Source organism: Hetaerina americana, unplaced genomic scaffold (assembly GCF_022747635.1).
Source record: "Hetaerina americana unplaced genomic scaffold, ioHetAmer1.1.p SCAF_4, whole genome shotgun sequence".
Lineage (NCBI taxonomy): Eukaryota > Metazoa > Arthropoda > Insecta > Odonata > Calopterygidae > Hetaerina > Hetaerina americana.
In genome coordinates, this window is record NW_027286985.1 from 42,980,212 (window position 1) to 42,997,339 (window position 17,128).

General features: G+C 43.2%; 2 protein-coding genes across 7 annotated transcripts in view; both read right to left on the minus strand.

Annotated features, from left to right (window-relative positions):
* Positions 1–7,732, minus strand: part of RalGPS (Ral GEF with PH domain and SH3 binding motif) — a 351,325-nt gene extending 343,593 nt beyond the window's left edge. For all 4 annotated transcript variants that reach the window (XM_071590905.1, XM_071590907.1, XM_071590908.1 and 1 more), the window contains exon 1: positions 7,311–7,732. The gene's annotated coding sequence lies outside the window, so the exon portion shown is untranslated. The remainder of the gene's footprint in view (positions 1–7,310) is intronic.
* A 581-nt stretch (positions 7,733–8,313) lies between these two features.
* Positions 8,314–17,128, minus strand: part of LOC139691872 (uncharacterized) — a 694,584-nt gene continuing 685,769 nt past the window's right edge. For all 3 annotated transcript variants that reach the window (XM_071589794.1, XM_071589793.1, XM_071589792.1), the window contains exon 8: positions 8,314–15,992. In XM_071589794.1, coding sequence (XP_071445895.1) covers positions 15,873–15,992 — 120 coding nt within the window. In that variant the 3' untranslated portion in view covers positions 8,314–15,872. The remainder of the gene's footprint in view (positions 15,993–17,128) is intronic.

The following is a 17,128-nucleotide window of genomic DNA, read 5'->3' on the forward strand; positions in this document are numbered from 1 at the left end:
TAGTACCCGTTCGTGAAATAAAGACACAAAAGTAAATATTAACAAACATAAAAAATTTTATTTGAAAGAGGATACTTTAAACTACTTCTCAACATAATCTCCAAGCAAATTAAGGCATTTGTCATAACGTGTGACAAGTTTCTGTATTCCTGCTGCATAGTCCTTCGCCGCCAGCTCATTGAGATACGCGAGGGACCCATCTTGCACAAATTTTTGCATAATGCAGATGGTGTTTAACAATTTCATGAACAATTGTTCGAGAAACATTGGGAAAATGCTCACAGATGTCATCAATTGTGACGCGCCGATCGTTCCTCACGAATTCGTCAACTGAGCTCACCAGTTGGTCTGTAATGACAGACGGTCTCCCCGAACGCTCATCGTCGTGTGTGTTCCCCCTCCCCATGTTGAAGTTGCGACACCACCGCCGAACAGACGACTCGTCCATTACATTGTCTCCATACACCTCCTTTAATTGGCGATGAATATCACATGGGCGAACGTTTCTTGCATTGAGGAATTTAATCACTGCCCTCACTTCACAACTGGCGGCGTTCTCAATTTTTTTAAACATTGTAAACAATCACAGAAACAACACAGGCAATGCTAGCGTCACGCAACTTGGCTCAGAGAAGGCAGACAAGCCACTGAAGCTATCTGACCTCGTCCAGCGGCTACTCGCGTCGTCAGCACTTCATGCGGCACGAACGGGTACTACTTTCCGGATGACCCTCGTACATTTTAGACTTTTATCAAATATTTCGAAGAGCTTATTTAATTCCAATTTATCATCTTTTATGGTCAATTATATTTTCTATTATTCTCAACTTCAGTAAAACCTGCAGCATAACCATAATTCCAATGCCTTGGTAACACCGCATCGAGACGGAATGGGATGGTAGTATGTTCCAAGAAATCTATGATTTGTGTAGGCCATGCCAGTTCAGGTACATTCTACTCTAGTGAATTATTCTCAAAGCTAACTTTAAGGCAAAATGTGCCAAGTAATTCTTTTATACGTTCAAGATAGTTGATTGAAGAAAACTTCGATGTGGTATTAGATAACATTTTAATGCAACTTAACGCTTAACATTTTTGTCAAATGTTGATATGGTTAGTTTGAGTTAAGGATCGTCCATCCATTTTTACTTGTTCCATGGCCATGGCCAAAAACTTAGAAATTATAATAACTGTGGATGGACAGTCACCGAGTGACACTAACCTGAAGATGAAACCAAGTATCGCAGTCTGGAACGTGATAATAGAATCTTCGAACAGGAATTACAAATATACTTAACACTTTCAGGCTTCACTTCGTGGAATTGTTTGATTTCCATATTAAAAGAGCTTGTAACTTTCCACAGACTTCCACACTTTGCTTGTAACTTTCCACAGCACAACGGGTTTCACCTTATGCGGCCGCAAGCCTGTGAAACGCGTTGTACTGTGAAATAAAGAATTTACAAAATTTATATTAATTCTTCCATCAGAGTAGTTGTGTTTTCCTTAGGGTTCAATAATTTGAATATATCACACTACATAGCTGGTTTTTTTGTACTAGTCGCGGTATCCTATTCAATGTTAAGTTCATATTTTGGCCTTTTTCAGTCAACATTTGGACAATTTTAAAGTGTATACATTGCTCACCACTATTCCTTATCCCATGTGATGCTCACAGAAATAACTATCATCCGAGGAAATGTATACATATTTAAGGCTCACCTAGCCGCCCCGGACGTTTCACCCGGAGGTAATCAATACCCCAAAGACCATGGAATACGAAGTGGCCCGAGCCCCTTCCAAAGCCGTAATCTAACCTAATCCCCTTTGAGTACCCCGGAGAAATTGGAACAAAAAGAGGAGACTCCGTCGGGGAAAAGGGGACACCCTGGGGAAACCCTGTATGGGGTTGAGGGAGGAGTGTCGGCGAACAGGGATGGGGGCGGACACATTGTCCGCGTGGCGGGAAAGATGCAGAGGGTTAAGGGAACCCGCAGCTAGAGGACACAGGGAAAGGGGTACCGTTCCCGCCGCCCATTAGCCCTCCACTACACACCCCCTTTCACCGTCTCATCTGCCTATGTTTCAGGCAGACATACGGCTTGCCGATGCTAAGTGGCTTCTGCGCCATCCTCTCATCATTTCTTCTCATGTGGACTCCTAAGGGTGACGCATTGCTTTATGTACCGATGTAGCCCCGTCGTACTATGGTAGGAGGGATCAAGAAAACGAGATGAGAGATATCAATTTTAGAAACGACAGATTTAAGACGTCATTATCCCCGCATTCGATAAAGGATCGGGATAACGGCTACTAAAAATATCATCTTTTTAATTCTAAGCAACCAATAGTTTTGTGAAAGGAAGAAAATTTTTCTAAGCACACTAGAACGCTGTCATTGTATTTTCTAACATTTACTTGATCGTTCTTCTTGTTAACATCAATTCGCCTCCCATGAATACAGAAGAGTTTTACCTATAGATAGATAAGTGTAAAATGATTTAAACAGCATATTGGCATTTAAAATTTTACAAACTTAAATGTGAAGTTTCATGCCTGGAGTGGAATCACCACTTGCCAGACACCACGGCGGTGGTCTTCAGGGTACCATATACAAGATGCAGTACTTGTAACGAAGGTTGCTGAGTATTGTCGGTTATGGAATTTATACTGGACGTCATTTTGGGCGAAAATCTGTGGAATTTCGAGGGTAAATTCGTGAAGTGTGTTAGATCGTTTGCACTTGTTAAAGACGTTGGTGAACATTTGGGACGGAATTCTTCACAACTCTGTGGTAAGAATAAATATAGCAAATGTGTTGTTATTGTAGGATCTGTTCGGAGGAATACGAATAAATGAACCAGAAGCTACAACTAAATGCGTCAAGGAAGGGCGTCCTATGATCGATCAGTTAGGTTGTAGTTATACTACGAGGACGCTTACACAGGGACTGGATAATTTTGCGTGGTGGATTTAATTCATCGACGACACCATGACAACAAAAATTACCGAGGAGCGGATTACGGTTTTAGTTTGGAAGGAAGCCTGAATCCCCTCTTCACACATTCACCCCCTCCCAACTCCTCGTGGCCGAATCAGTGCCGGTCGGCGTCCCCAGGAGACCACCGCGTGATCTCTCGCTGGGGCGGGAAGCGCTAGGCCTGACGAATTTTTGAGCACGTCCCCCTCGGGGATTTGAGAGAGAGAGGGATGGGAGGTAGTGAGGGTGGGGAAGGGGAACGAAAGGAAAAAATACATCACATTCGCCAGATCACGAGGTCTGTCGCGCGAAGTCGGCGCCGAAGCACATGTTTACGAGTCGTCAGATTTGGCAAGGGTCGAGGAGGCGGCGGTGTGGGTTGCCAAGAGCAGTAGGATGACGACAGCGATCCAATAGACGACGGCGATTTCCAACTCGAAACTTATTCCCCCAAGGCGTTGAGATTCTGTATCTCAACTCGGCCGATGACCGAAATAGTTGAAATTTTGAGAGCGTAAAATAATCGTACAGATCTGAAACGTTAATACTGCAAGTCGCTCAATTCATTTGTTTTACTTCGAGTTACAGAAGAAAAGAAGAGAATAAGATAAATATAACATCATCAGGTCAAAAATTAATCGGGCTAAATAAATCACACAATATCAATTAACATCCAAATGCAATGTAACCTCTGATGTAGGATACACTTTCCATTTACGCAAAAGAGACTAAAAGGACATTTCTTTTAACATACGAAACAATGAATTCAGAACCAAACATGATTCCGCAAATAACACTTCTTCAACAAACACGAGCATATTAATAAACAAGTTTTATCTAGAGTTCTATATATTCCGAGCGATGGTGAGTTCGATTTGTATAAAGAACATGTTATGGTGCCTATTCTTTAATGATCTTGCTCCGAAGTTATTTATATTTATTATCATTTATATTATTTATGATATCCTCAATTATGTTTTCTAAGCTAACGTCCATCTACAAGTATCTAGGAATAAGCTGTAATGCAGCATATACATATTGAAAAAACAGCAAGTTTAAACTACTTCTATCATAAAAAATCTGCTGGAGTGTCCAACGCTCGATTTTATTTCGACGAATTTCGTTTAATTATCGGAATTAGCAGATACTTCTTGCCAAACAAATCATACCACTGGTGTCAAACCTGATTTAAAAGTCGCGACCAATGAATTAAGGTGCTTGTTGGTGAATTCACTTATTATCTACAGTCACACAATACTCCGAAAGCGGACGCCCATTAGCACCCAAGCCTTGGTATAAATATTCACTTATGTATAAACATAAAGATATATACAGGATGTACTTGCACATTCATATTCACGCGTACTTAAAACAAGCACGTTCCTTTAATTCCACATCTTTATATTCCAATACTTGAACCGGTACCAAAGTACAAACGTCATATTACCCTTGAAAATGTCGTCGAAACTTTGAAACCCGGGGAGGCATTGCAATAAAATCGTGGAATATTGCAGGTATGATTTATATTCAAACAGAAAATCAAGACACTTCCATTGGGGAAACAAACATAAGAGGCCATCCTCTTCGAATGTTTTTGTGCAATGAATACTTACGTGACACTTATCAGACATTCATCAACTTTTGTAGGCTCCAACTGAACTTAGCATAGTAAAATTAAATCATCATTTTGCTCCCGAAAAAAATGTTCTTCTCGAAGTAGCAATTTCCTCGTCATTCTACACGTACGAGGGTCATCCGGAAAGTAGTACCCGTTCGTGCCGCATGAAGTGCTGACGACGCGAGTAGCCGCTGGACGAGGTCAGATAGCTTCAGTGGCTTGTCTGCCTTCTCTGAGCCAAGTTGCGTGACGCTAGCATTGCCTGTGTTGTTTCTGTGATTGTTTACAATGTTTAAAAAAATTGAGAACGCCGCCAGTTGTGAAGTGAGGGCAGTGATTAAATTCCTCAATGCAAGAAACGTTCGCCCATGTGATATTCATCGCCAATTAAAGGAGGTGTATGGAGACAATGTAATGGACGAGTCGTCTGTTCGGCGGTGGTGTCGCAACTTCAACATGGGGAGGGGGAACACACACGACGATGAGCGTTCGGGGAGACCGTCTGTCATTACAGACCAACTGGTGAGCTCAGTTGACGAATTCGTGAGGAACGATCGGCGCGTCACAATTGATGACATCTGTGAGCATTTTCCCAATGTTTCTCGAACAATTGTTCATGAAATTGTTAAACACCATCTGCATTATGCAAAAATTTGTGCAAGATGGGTCCCTCGCGTATCTCAATGAGCTGGCGGCGAAGGACTATGCAGCAGGAATACAGAAACTTGTCACATGTTATGACAAATGCCTTAATTTGCTTGGAGATTATGTTGAGAAGTAGTTTAAAGTATCCTCTTTCAAATAAAATTTTTTATGTTTGTTAATATTTACTTTTGTGTCTTTATTTCACGAACGGGTACTACTTTCCGGATGACCCTCGTACATACACATACTACATACCTTTCAGCTAAAAATAATATTTGGCGCAGGTTCACGTGTTCAATTAGTCTCAACGCAACGAGACAGATTCGCTAAATGTAGGCAGGCCCTGTCGTATAACATTTGTAATGGATTGGGGGTAAGTGCATGCTAATTTCAAAACTAAACTAAAAATCTGGGCTTCCTCCAGTTAACTCTCCTCCCCATTAAATCTCAATATCACCCCGAAACGATGGCATTTTCCCACGTTCCTTGTTTTTTTTAATCAGCCGCGCGGGGGCGTTCCACCCTCGCAGCCTCCTGCGACTTTAGATTTTGATGTGAGCAATCGCCATTGCGATACTCGATTGGATCGCGCGGCGATTCGAACAAGTTGAAACGACAAGGCAACGACTGGCGGAAGAAAAAGAACGCTAATGATAAAACAATAGCGATGGCACACTTCACCGGTTTGACGGCAGAGGAATAAAAAAAACGAGCGGGAAGCGAAACAAAATATGTTTGATACTGATAACGTCAGAATGACAACGCGTTGCTATCTAAATGAAGGACAAAAAAAAACTTAGACAAACAGAAAATGTGTACATTTGGTAACACCATGCCCCAAGTAAATACAACGGCGAAACGTGCTAACTATATCTAGGTACTTGATTTTTATTAAGGGCATATGGGTCATAATTATATGATTGCCAATTCTGCCGAAGATACGCCATGCCATACAATTTTCCCCTCTCCTCCATAAATAGCTTTGATAAATGGTTTCAATGTGTCATTTCAAAGATTTTCCGTAAAATGAAATGGTAATAATAACATACTGATGCTAAAACAAGGGATTGCAAAAATGTATACAATAAATGAAATGGGGGTGGTAATCATTCAAGTACAAAAGGTATGACATATTCGTATTTCAAACCATATTTACAAATTAGGATAAAATATGAAGAACAATGAATGAGAACGCAATCAATAGGCATTGGCGAGGCTTGAAACATCCTTATACACTCTCACATTCATCGATTCCCTGATGCAATTCCCGCCGGTTATGCGAAATTCCGTGAGAATATTTTGAGGAGACGTTGGCGCAGATGGCTCCGGTGTGCGGGAATGTCTTTACTTTTCTTCCGCGTCGATTCGGAGCGATAAGATCCGAAGGGCGGTGACGCAAGTACTAAGAAGCATCTCATCAATGATTCCTTTTCACTGTGATAGGGGTCCCAATTGGATGAAGAATTGCCCTCTGAACTATTACCAATTCAAAGGTTGCACAAAGAGGTTTCCTGCTCATCTCCATGAGAGGTTAAACAATAAATTACTTCGATGAGGGAGCAGAGTGCCATGCATGCTTCGCGACACACGGACGTCATTTATGTGGTCACAATCAAAACAATAACGCCCACCGCAGCGATTCCCTAAACCTATGGGAACGTATAAATATGGTCCTTGTGGTGGAAAAACCAGCTCATGATAAGAGTTTTCGGCTCTAACCAGGTCCAAACGCTCGGCTTTCTTACGTAAATTTCACCGATCGATAAGTCTCCCTGAGTTCGCGGCCAAAGGTTTGCTATAGTAGCCCGAACTGACGTCTACGATACCGGCGTTCGTAGCGTACGTACAACTCTCCCGGCAAAAAAAACAACAGTCACACGGCCTAGCTTAGCGTAACACACCAATCGACCGCTCGATGTCATCGCTACCCAAGAATAATACCACTTCGCTGACAGTTGACGTAACAATGTGAACAGAATATCGTGGCGCCAATTTGGGATTCCATGCAACAATGAGTAATGAAACAGGTCGTAATTGTGTTTTAATCAAAATAAAGTGTTCACTTACCCGAGTTTTGTGGACACTGAAGTCCAAAGTCGGCAAAAGTAACTCGATGAGATGCACAACAGGAACAGAAATTTCCCGCTGCGGCACGATGCAGTCCTCAAAACAGTTGCTAGCGAAGTTCCTTGTTACCGAGATGTTGGGAGTATAATCCGAAGTACTTCGCTATGAGGCCAATGTTAAATCAATGCACATTTTACTAAATGCAGACACTGAATGTGTATCACGTCGCTTAACACACCCTAAAGATGTCAATAATTGTACACACTTCGTCGGTGGAATCGTTAGCAGCTTTGGAAAGCTGTTTCCGCAGCTGCACTCAAAAGAAACTAACGAAATTGCCCGGTAGTATCACATAACCCGACAGCTGCCTCTATGCATTGAACACAGTGCGAAGAATCAACTTCCTCCCTCTCTCAAACAACCTTCCCCCGACACCACTAGTCTCAACTACTAATGGCAACAGCTTGCCTCAATTTATTCGGCATTGCTACTCGCGCGCTACCTCTCGAGTGAGTTTTGAACTACTACCCGCCCGGGTGGCGCTAAGACCCGTACGGATTCTTTTTGAACTACATCATTGGTCCCACGGAGGAGGAAGTTTTGAATAGCGTCTTAGGATTTTCTTTTGATGCACTTTGGATTTTAAAAAATTAAATACGAATACCAAATTGAAAAGTATTAAATTTTCAGTTGAAACTTAAAATCATACTATTATTTTCGATATCTCTTACAATTTCAGTGATAATTCACGAAAATAAAAGTTATATTTAAAATATATGTTCAAAATATTTCGCAATTTTCTCATTACTTTTATCAGCCTCCTTAAATTATATTTGCATAAATGACTATTTATTACCGCCATGAAGTTTGAGTTAATCATATTTTTCTTGACATAATTAACATTTTTCTTTATTAATTTTTTACAAAAACATCTTGCATGCTCCATTTTAATCATTGGATAAATGTACACAATAAACAGGTACCGTGAGAAAAACAATGACAATACATCTTTAAACTTCTACCATTTATTTCTTTAAACATTGGTATATAAAAATACCTACACAATTGTTCATGACAAGAAAGGACACCTCCCAGGCATTTTAAGGAGTGCTACACACATGTAAATATATATTTTTTGAAATGTTTTTGTTTACCTATAGTTCATAGGACAGAAACAAATTTTCTCTTCCTACCACAATTCCAGAATATATTAAATAAAGATAAATGCATCCCCAGATGTCATGGAGATGTCATAGGTCATAAAAAATCAAGGAAGTCAGAACGTTAATTTAATTACAATAGCATGTTTGTCCAAAATGAAATAAAATCCGTTTTAATACAATAATGGGATATACGAGATCATTGAAATATGACTGGAATTAATGAAAAAAAAAGTATAAACAGGATGAGGAAGTGCTTTACATTTAGTAGTGAAGACATGGCTATCGTTAGCGTTTGAAATACGACCACATCCGTATGAGCCAATCACCAAAGCCACTTTTGATACGGAAACACAGGGACGGGTGAATTGAGTTGACGTCAGCAGAAAAAAAATAATCTTAATGCTCAAGATTACTTGAATCTATTTGTAATATATTTAAGCAAAACGTACACTTTACAAAATATATTTTTCCATAAACTATATAAACCATTCCCCTCTTTTTCAGAGCGCAACGCCACGTAAAATTATTTTCACCCTCCACAACAAATGCCGATTCACAGGCATTTCATCCATAAACTGTTACAGTCCTCAAAGAGTTTAAGCCGTCACGTAATACTTAAAGATTACACGGTAGGACATTAAAAATTAAGTACAGTATTTGTTTTCTGCGTAGGTATTATTACATGTTTGCCTTTTGTATGCTTTTAGTTATTTGCAAGGCCCAAGGAGAAGTAATGTGAGACATTCAGCACGCGGTTGAATAAGAATTAGTCTTCGATAATATATCCTGGGTATTTGTCAGATTTTGCGGAAAATAAATAAAGCATGACTTTGCCATTCGTAATACCATACCCTATAGAATCACACCCTTAGCCTCATATGTCTACTTTTTTCCAGACATCGTTTTGACGCAGTTTCACGAGTTTAATCTCTCAGAAAAGCCACTTGACTTCCTGAATTTCTGCGTCTCCACAGTCCATCTTCACAAATACTCCTGAATCGCTCAGATAGAAATGGATACAGTTTTACTTTAGGCCGCAAATACGAAAAACCTTCGATTTTCTGACGTCTTAAGCATCCCAGCCTTTCCTGCTTGTGTTTGTCAGTTCTTTTACTTTCACCAGAATGAAGATAGCCGTTTTTCTATGGATAAAAAACCCATTTATTTCAAAGAGATCAAAACAAAAAAACGTTTGTTAACACTTTGAAACACATAGTCATTTAGTCAAAGGAATGGAGTTGAAGTGGTCGCAATGCGCCGCCCTCCCCCTCCCCCCTCTGGATATGAACTCACGTGAACGGAAGAACGAAATAAAATCAACAGTTATCTAATAGTTTCATCTACCATGCAACACCGCCATCGATAAAATAGGTTTCTATTATCATATAATAGATACTTTATATATGTATACGTAATATATCACGAATTATTACAATTACTGATTATGTTGTATATTTTTTTTATATCCACTTCATTAAAACTCATGCAACGAAGCAACGGTTCATTAAATGGTTTGTTTTTCCCATTAAGGTTTGAATTGACATTCATTTTTTTTCCCCTCCTCTTCCCGATCCCCTGCGAAGGGAACCGATACATTGTACACGTCTCCAAGGAATAATACTGGTCCGTTTTCTGTTGTTTATTTAATCCCATCCCTTTCCAAAATAATTTTTTTTTCATCCCGCAACAGAATTATTTTTGTTTTTAAAATACACACACACATATCTCACATCAATGCAATTTAAAAGTGAAGGTACGTGTAGCTACGTCTCGGAGGAGGCCACCTTAAGCATCCTCCGCCGCCGAATTAAAAAGGTTTTGATCACGCAGGACATCGGGAGATGACAGACAGACATGGCGGGGTAGTCAGGGTCAGGATATTTTTTTTATTTCCTCTTATCATTTTCTTTGGAAGGGTTGGAGGTGGGAGGTGTAGCCGGGGGTGGAGGAGGGTGAGGAGAATTGTGTGGACGATGATTCTGGGGACCACGGAGCTACGTTCTCGGTTCATCATTCCTTTTTTTTTTATTTTCCTCTCTTGCGATGGTTGAGGAGGCGGAAACAGAAAGAATCACGAGGCGTGGCGTTCACTGCATTGGCGCAAGCGTAAGAAGGCCGCTTACCGAGTCGAAAAATAAATAAATAAACATCAAGGTGGCCCGGAACGATATGGAAGTCGTACCCTTGTAAGCATTGTCCCGTTTCGGCCTGACGTTTTGCGGGATGCAAAAAAAAAATGTTTCCCCGAGAAATAACCCCGTAAGTTACACCCGAAAGTGTAAAAAGAAGCAGTTGTCCCGAGACTGTTCCCACGTGGCATACCTAAGCTTTTACAAAGATAGCGTTCGATTTCGGTGGATAATTTCAATCGCTTGGAAGCGCAATTACGTTAGATTCATGTGATGAGATCCAAAAGAGGTGACCTAGTAGTTTTAGCAAAGATTCGCATTTCCAATAGTATTTCTCTTTAAGTTTCACTTCCGATAGTTTCCAACAGTGTTGTCATCTACCAAATTGCTTGCAAAGAGGATTATAAATGAAATTCCTGAGTATCAGAATGGTGGCGGTCGATTCTTTCGGACTTCAAGAAAAGATACTTAGGTATGTGTATGCATGAGTACACACATAGTTTACCCCGTTGTAAGGTCACACTTAACATGAAAGAAATCATCTGCCGATGGACGCACGTCTCTATACATTTGCCGTTCTTATTTTCTTTAAACTTGCGACTTCTCCCGCTTCTCCTTTCAAAATATTTCTTCCGCAATCCCTTTTGGGAGGCTTCACGGATGATGACCACACACACTGACGGAAATATAGCTCGAGATGAGTTGCAACCAAACAAGCACAGTCCGGCGGACACATCCGAAAACGAAAACCTTGCCGTGGAAACTTTTATTGGAAGTTCCCAATTTCCCCCATCGACGAATGAACACCGACTCGGCCTTCCGCCGTGTCTCCAAGTAAACTTCCTGCTTCGATCTTCCAATCCTTTGCGCCCGCGGCATCTGCCATTTCGAATCCCAAGGGGAATCGAAAACAAATCCCCCTCGGAGAAAAGCGGATAGGGTATTTCTGGAATCCACCACCGTGAGCCGCCCCGGGCGGTGATGATTTGGCGTGGCGCGTCGCGATTCGCGGGTGAGAGGTGTGACGTACCAGCGCGATGACCGTGACGTCACGGGGCCATTTTCGGCGTCATTCTCACCGTGCTGATGTCAGGGATGGAAGAACTCGCATCCAACCGGCACGGGTGGGGGTTGGACTGCGTCCAAATAGCAAACCCTTTTGGGCTGAAATGAGCGGGAGCACTTGGAGTACTCAGGAAGGGGTTAAAGGTTAAGAGGGAGTGGGGGGTGGTGCCTCATTTTATTCCGGAGCGTGACGAGAGTGTTGAAAGACGAAGCGAGGTGACATGAGACGTAGACTGGATTCTTTTGTTTACCGGGGATATTTCGCCGTGGCAGAGAGGACTAAGAGGCGGCAGCATGCGGAGGAGGAGATACGCAGGCCATAGTTCGGGGAGTCCTGGTTTGGGAAAGGGTTTTTGGCGAGGTTGGTGGGAGACGTTGAAAAGGAAGGGTTAGACAGAGAAGGGTGAAACGGGAAGAAAGGGATTTTTGGGGGCGTTTCCAGGAGTCGGGTTCTTGAACGCCCCTCCCAGCCGCCGGGATAGCCTCCCCACCACTGCCCAGCCCACCTGTGACCCCGTACTTCCCCAAGATGACGCACCACCTAGCGAGGAGAGCGGAAAACATCCCTCGTTTGCCCATACGTGCATGAACATAAATATTTCTTCTTTCCTCCCACACTTCCTCTCTCTCCATCTCATTTTCTATCTCCCTCCCCTCCGCAGTCTGCATGAGTATCAACTCCGGTTACCCCTTCTCTCGAAACGTGACGTGATTAGAAATGGAGCCGAAAATTGTCCCCTTCATCGCATGGTATAGCGTAGCTCTCATTCTTGATGTGCCCACACCCGCCTCCGTAACGTTACACTGTGAACTGGAGGCGGGCACTGCAACAATAGATCCCACTTTGGGGGATGCGTGATGAAAATGTCGGACCCAGGTCACGATAGAGTAAGCTGGGCAAGGTTTCCCATCTCCACTTCAATGAAATAGATTTCGAATTCATCCCCGTTCGAGAGGGGTAAGTGTGAGATATTTTTTCACCATTGGAACTCCTTTAACGAAGCGGGTAATTCAGTGAACAGGGAAGGGATTGAACCCCATGATGTCACCCTTTGGAAGAGACGTCTTTGGTAAGGGATGAAAATCCAGAAGACGGATATCAAGACGACGTGGATCGAGAAGGCTTTCGCCTTCATTGTCCCATTTCATCAAGTTGGCATTCCCTTCGCATTGCATCAATACGTACGGCGAGAACTTTGAACTGAGTCTTGTTGATAAAACCAGTACTAAATTTTATTCTTGCATGAAATTTGTCTCCGAGCAACAACTCCTTGATTCCTGCCAATTTATTTCGCCTATCCATTCTTAACTTGTAACCTCATCATCGCAGTTCGATTAACAGTTCGCAAACATACGTTCTATGGAAGTTCTGCCTTCATTGTCCCATTTCATCAAGTTGGCATTCCCTTCGCATTGCATCAATACGTACGGCGAGAACTTTGAACTGAGTCTTGTTGATAAAACCTGTACTAAATTTTATTCTTGCATGAAATTTGTCTCCGAGCAACAACTCCTTGATTCCTGCCAATTTATTTCGCCTATCCATTCTTAACTTGTAACCTCATCATCGCAGTTCGATTAACAGTTCGCAAACATACGTTCTATGGAAGTTCTGCGGTTGGAGAGTTCAGCGACTGATGGAACCCAATGACGAACCCATTATCTGCCCTTAAACTATTCGTCTGACGAAATCGACATCCTCCAAAACGATTTTCTCTTGCCTCAATTCTTGCGTCGCAGTCAGATTTTGTATTGATGGGGAAATGAATTCAACCCCATTCCTCGAGTCGGAACTTAACAGACTCCACGGGTGTCGTCATAGAGTAATTTCATCGACGGTAGAATACCTTGCCCATGGATCCCACTCCCTCAAACCTCAATGTTCCCATTACCTCCACCCAACACCTGATTCACCGCGCGAACATGTGGAAAGAAAAGTTAAATCTTTGAGGGTACCATCCGTAAAGGTTTCCCTAAGGTGACGCAAGTCGCCACCTCACGGTTGTCTCGAAGCTGGAGAAGTTTTGATTTGATTTCGTACAAGAAAGTATCGATGCACTAATTGTTGTGTTCACGCCGCTTGACACTAATCTCGACCGTGAAAATGATTCACACGAGACCTAACCCCACAGTTACGAGAACGCGACAGAAGAAGAAAGAGATTTTTTTGCGAGATCAACGGATGGCAATGACTTGTTGTGTATCTTTATCAGTTAAGGAGGGCAAGAAGGGATCTGACCCAAAGGTTTCACCGAGCGATGCTGTTCCACTTGAATAAAATATTTGATGATGGTAGCGATCCGGGTGCAAGGCCATGTTTACGTTGCTACCCTACCTCCAAGGGCATGGCCTCATTGATTTCAAAACTATTGATGATATATTTCAAGAGACAATAGCCTCGCATTCGGGTCGTTCCCTTTCTTATTCCGTTCGAAGCGAAGGCGATGCCAGTCACGAGTCAATCGCCGACTGAATGGATTCCATCCCGGCAAACCACCTCCCCTGCCCCCATCCGGGAGAAGATGAAATGATGGTTTGATGGTTCCCCCGGGGGTGAGATTGGAACTAATCCGAACCCGCCACCTCCCATATGGACTGCCGATGAACAATCTCCTTGCCGAGGAAGTTCATCGACGGGGGTGACGGTCCCCCACCCCGCATCGCTCATTCGCCATTCACCACGGCGCGCGCTCCCATGGGCGCGGTTTGGGTCGGCGGGATCGGGTAGGGAGTAGAGGGGGGGTGTTTCGGTGGGAGAAGATTTTGTCGACAGAGGAACACCACCCCCTTTTCCCACCGTTTTGGTGCCGAGATGAGAACCTTTCGCTGTTGTGCGTGCGTGTGTGGGAGGATGAGAGAAACAAACTTATCTCCCTCGAGTCCTATTCAACTGCTACCCCCCGCCCCCGAACGGAAGGTTTTTTTTCTTTCCCTGCCCTATCTCACGTCTCTTTTCCATCCTAGGCCCGCAAAATGTAAAATTAAATGACCTTAAATGTAGGCGTATGCATGGGTTGGAAAGATCCCACACCAGACCGAATCTTGGGTACCTTGATGAGGAGGAAGTGAACGTTTCAATCATCCCCATCCATCCCTCCGGTGCCTTCTGTTCTCCTCCTATCCTCTCACCTATCGATGACTAGAAATGAACATTCTTTTGACTAATTGAAGATTGATTTTTGTCGCAAGTCCGGAGAAAAGGCCTTCGACGAATCACTCTTATCCACCTCTCCAACTCTCTTAACGTCTCTCAACAAAGTCGTTGAATGATTTATTTTAATAGCAACCTCGGCCGCTCATGAAAAAAACTTAAAATTCTTTTTGATTCCCGCTTCGTAAGTTCATTCAGGGATGACAGAAAATGAGTGGAGGTGAGTCCGACAAGTCCGGCACGATAGTGAATCACGCTTCCCATTCGATTTGTCTTCATGTGAAATCACTAATTATCCAAGAGTCCGGAGATATACACCAATGTCTCCGAAAGATGTGGCATATATTTTTCCCCACTGTCACGTTTCCACATTCACCTTCTCCAGACAAGATGGTGGTATCCCGCCATCTTATCGTCTTCCGGCACACTCTCACCGAAACGTGACCGACGCCGAGCAAATACGACGACCCCGAGTGACCTACCTGCTCTTCGGGGGCAATTCTGAGCGGGAGTGGAACTGAAGAGGTGAGGATGGCGGAGGGTGAGGAGAGAAAGCGAAGAAAGATTCGCCAGGGCCAAGAGAGGAAAGCGGGGGGAAGAGAACAGGAGGAACGAGGATGCGGAAGAGCGAATGGAGCAGGGAAACACATTCGGAGGGAAAGGTTGCGCGATGTTGGGGGAGCTGTTAAGGTCTCAGACGCGGAACGGAATATTTTTAAGGACCGAAGCCCCTCTTCTTCGGTATTGGAGACTCCAAACTAATGACAACGGGAGTGCAAACGACGAACACTTCGGCGGGAAGGGGAGATAAGGGTGGGTGAAAAGTAGAATAGAGAGAGAGAGGGAGATATATGGAGAGGGAGAGAGGGAAGGGCTCAATTATGGCGACGTCGGCTTCTTCGTCCGTTTCTTTTCCGCCTCCGAGTGCTCACGTCTTCCCGAGGGTGATTGAGGGAGTGGGGCGGCGGGGGATTGAGGGGGGGTTGTGGGGAAGGGAGCCGTGTCACTGGTTGAGGGGGGGTCCTGGAGGGGGGTATGTGGAGACCCCCTCGTCCTAAGGTTTGCCACTGCCGTTCTCTCCCCTCCGGTCCCTCCCGTTGTTGTTTCCACCGGAGGGCGTCGCGGGCGTCGGGTCGTCGTGGAACAGAGGGTTCTTCACTTCCATTTCACCCGTCTGGAAAGGAGTTGCAAGAAGAAACGCGTCGTTAGCGGGGTGAAACTTGCGAAGAGGGAAGGGGGAGGAGAGAGGTTGTCAGGTCCCAGGCAGGGACCGTGTGGTGGGGAATTAAGAGAGGAGGAGTTCAGGAAGTTTTCTACAAATTTCTTTTTTTCAGAATCTCAGCGGAGAGGAGAAAGAACCGAGGAGGAAAGTTTAAAAGGGATGAAGGGGAGAGGCTACACTTCCGTCACCAATGTCATTTCGGTAGTGTCAAAACGGAGATTGCAAAATTGCAAAACCGACCGATCGGAGATTGCAAAATGAAATTCTCTCCTGCAAAAGACGCACATAATATGTGGGGCTTCCAGCAGGAGGAGGTGGGGATGTTGTTAGCACGATGGATCGACCACATCGGTCGACCCGTTTCTCAAAGCTGTAGGTCTATTTACTAAATACGTCCCGTAAAAAATAAGTCGATCCACTCCGATTTTAGAAGCTTTATTTACCAAATAAGGCAAACGTTTTTCATGCAGTAAAATGCATCTAGCTGAACGTTCTTTTGGACGTCCATTGCTGTGTACCAAAATTTTTTAACCCTTTGCAAAATTTAATTTAGTTTTATTTGGGAAAAGAGTCGGTTTTTAGAATCCGAGGACACAACTTTGCGTGATTGCTGCTACTCTGTTGCCTCTGTATTTTTCATCGCATCAGCCCAATATTTCAAAAGCAAGAAAGCCAAAGATGTGTGGTTCAAATTTTACAGAAAAGATTTCGTTAGATTCATAATTTGCAAATATTTATTGTTACCGTTGTAAAATTACATGTACGTCGAAGGAAATGACTCCATTGAAACGATTTGGTTTGTCGTCCCTGTTTGTTTGTCTGCATTAAAAATATAAGGATGTAAATAATAGGTAACATGTACTTTTATCGAGTAGTTTTTATCGCACTTACAAATATTTTCAAAAGAATTGTCAATTGAACATCAGCTTTGAGATAATGGACCACCGAACGCGGTCTTTCACCTCGATTCGTGGATACACGGGTGAATGGTCTCCGAGTTTTTGTCGCGTGTGGAACGATTCGTGGTCCAATATTTCCCAGTAGGACTGAATAGAACCTGAAGTGACAATCATTTTCCAAAGAAATCC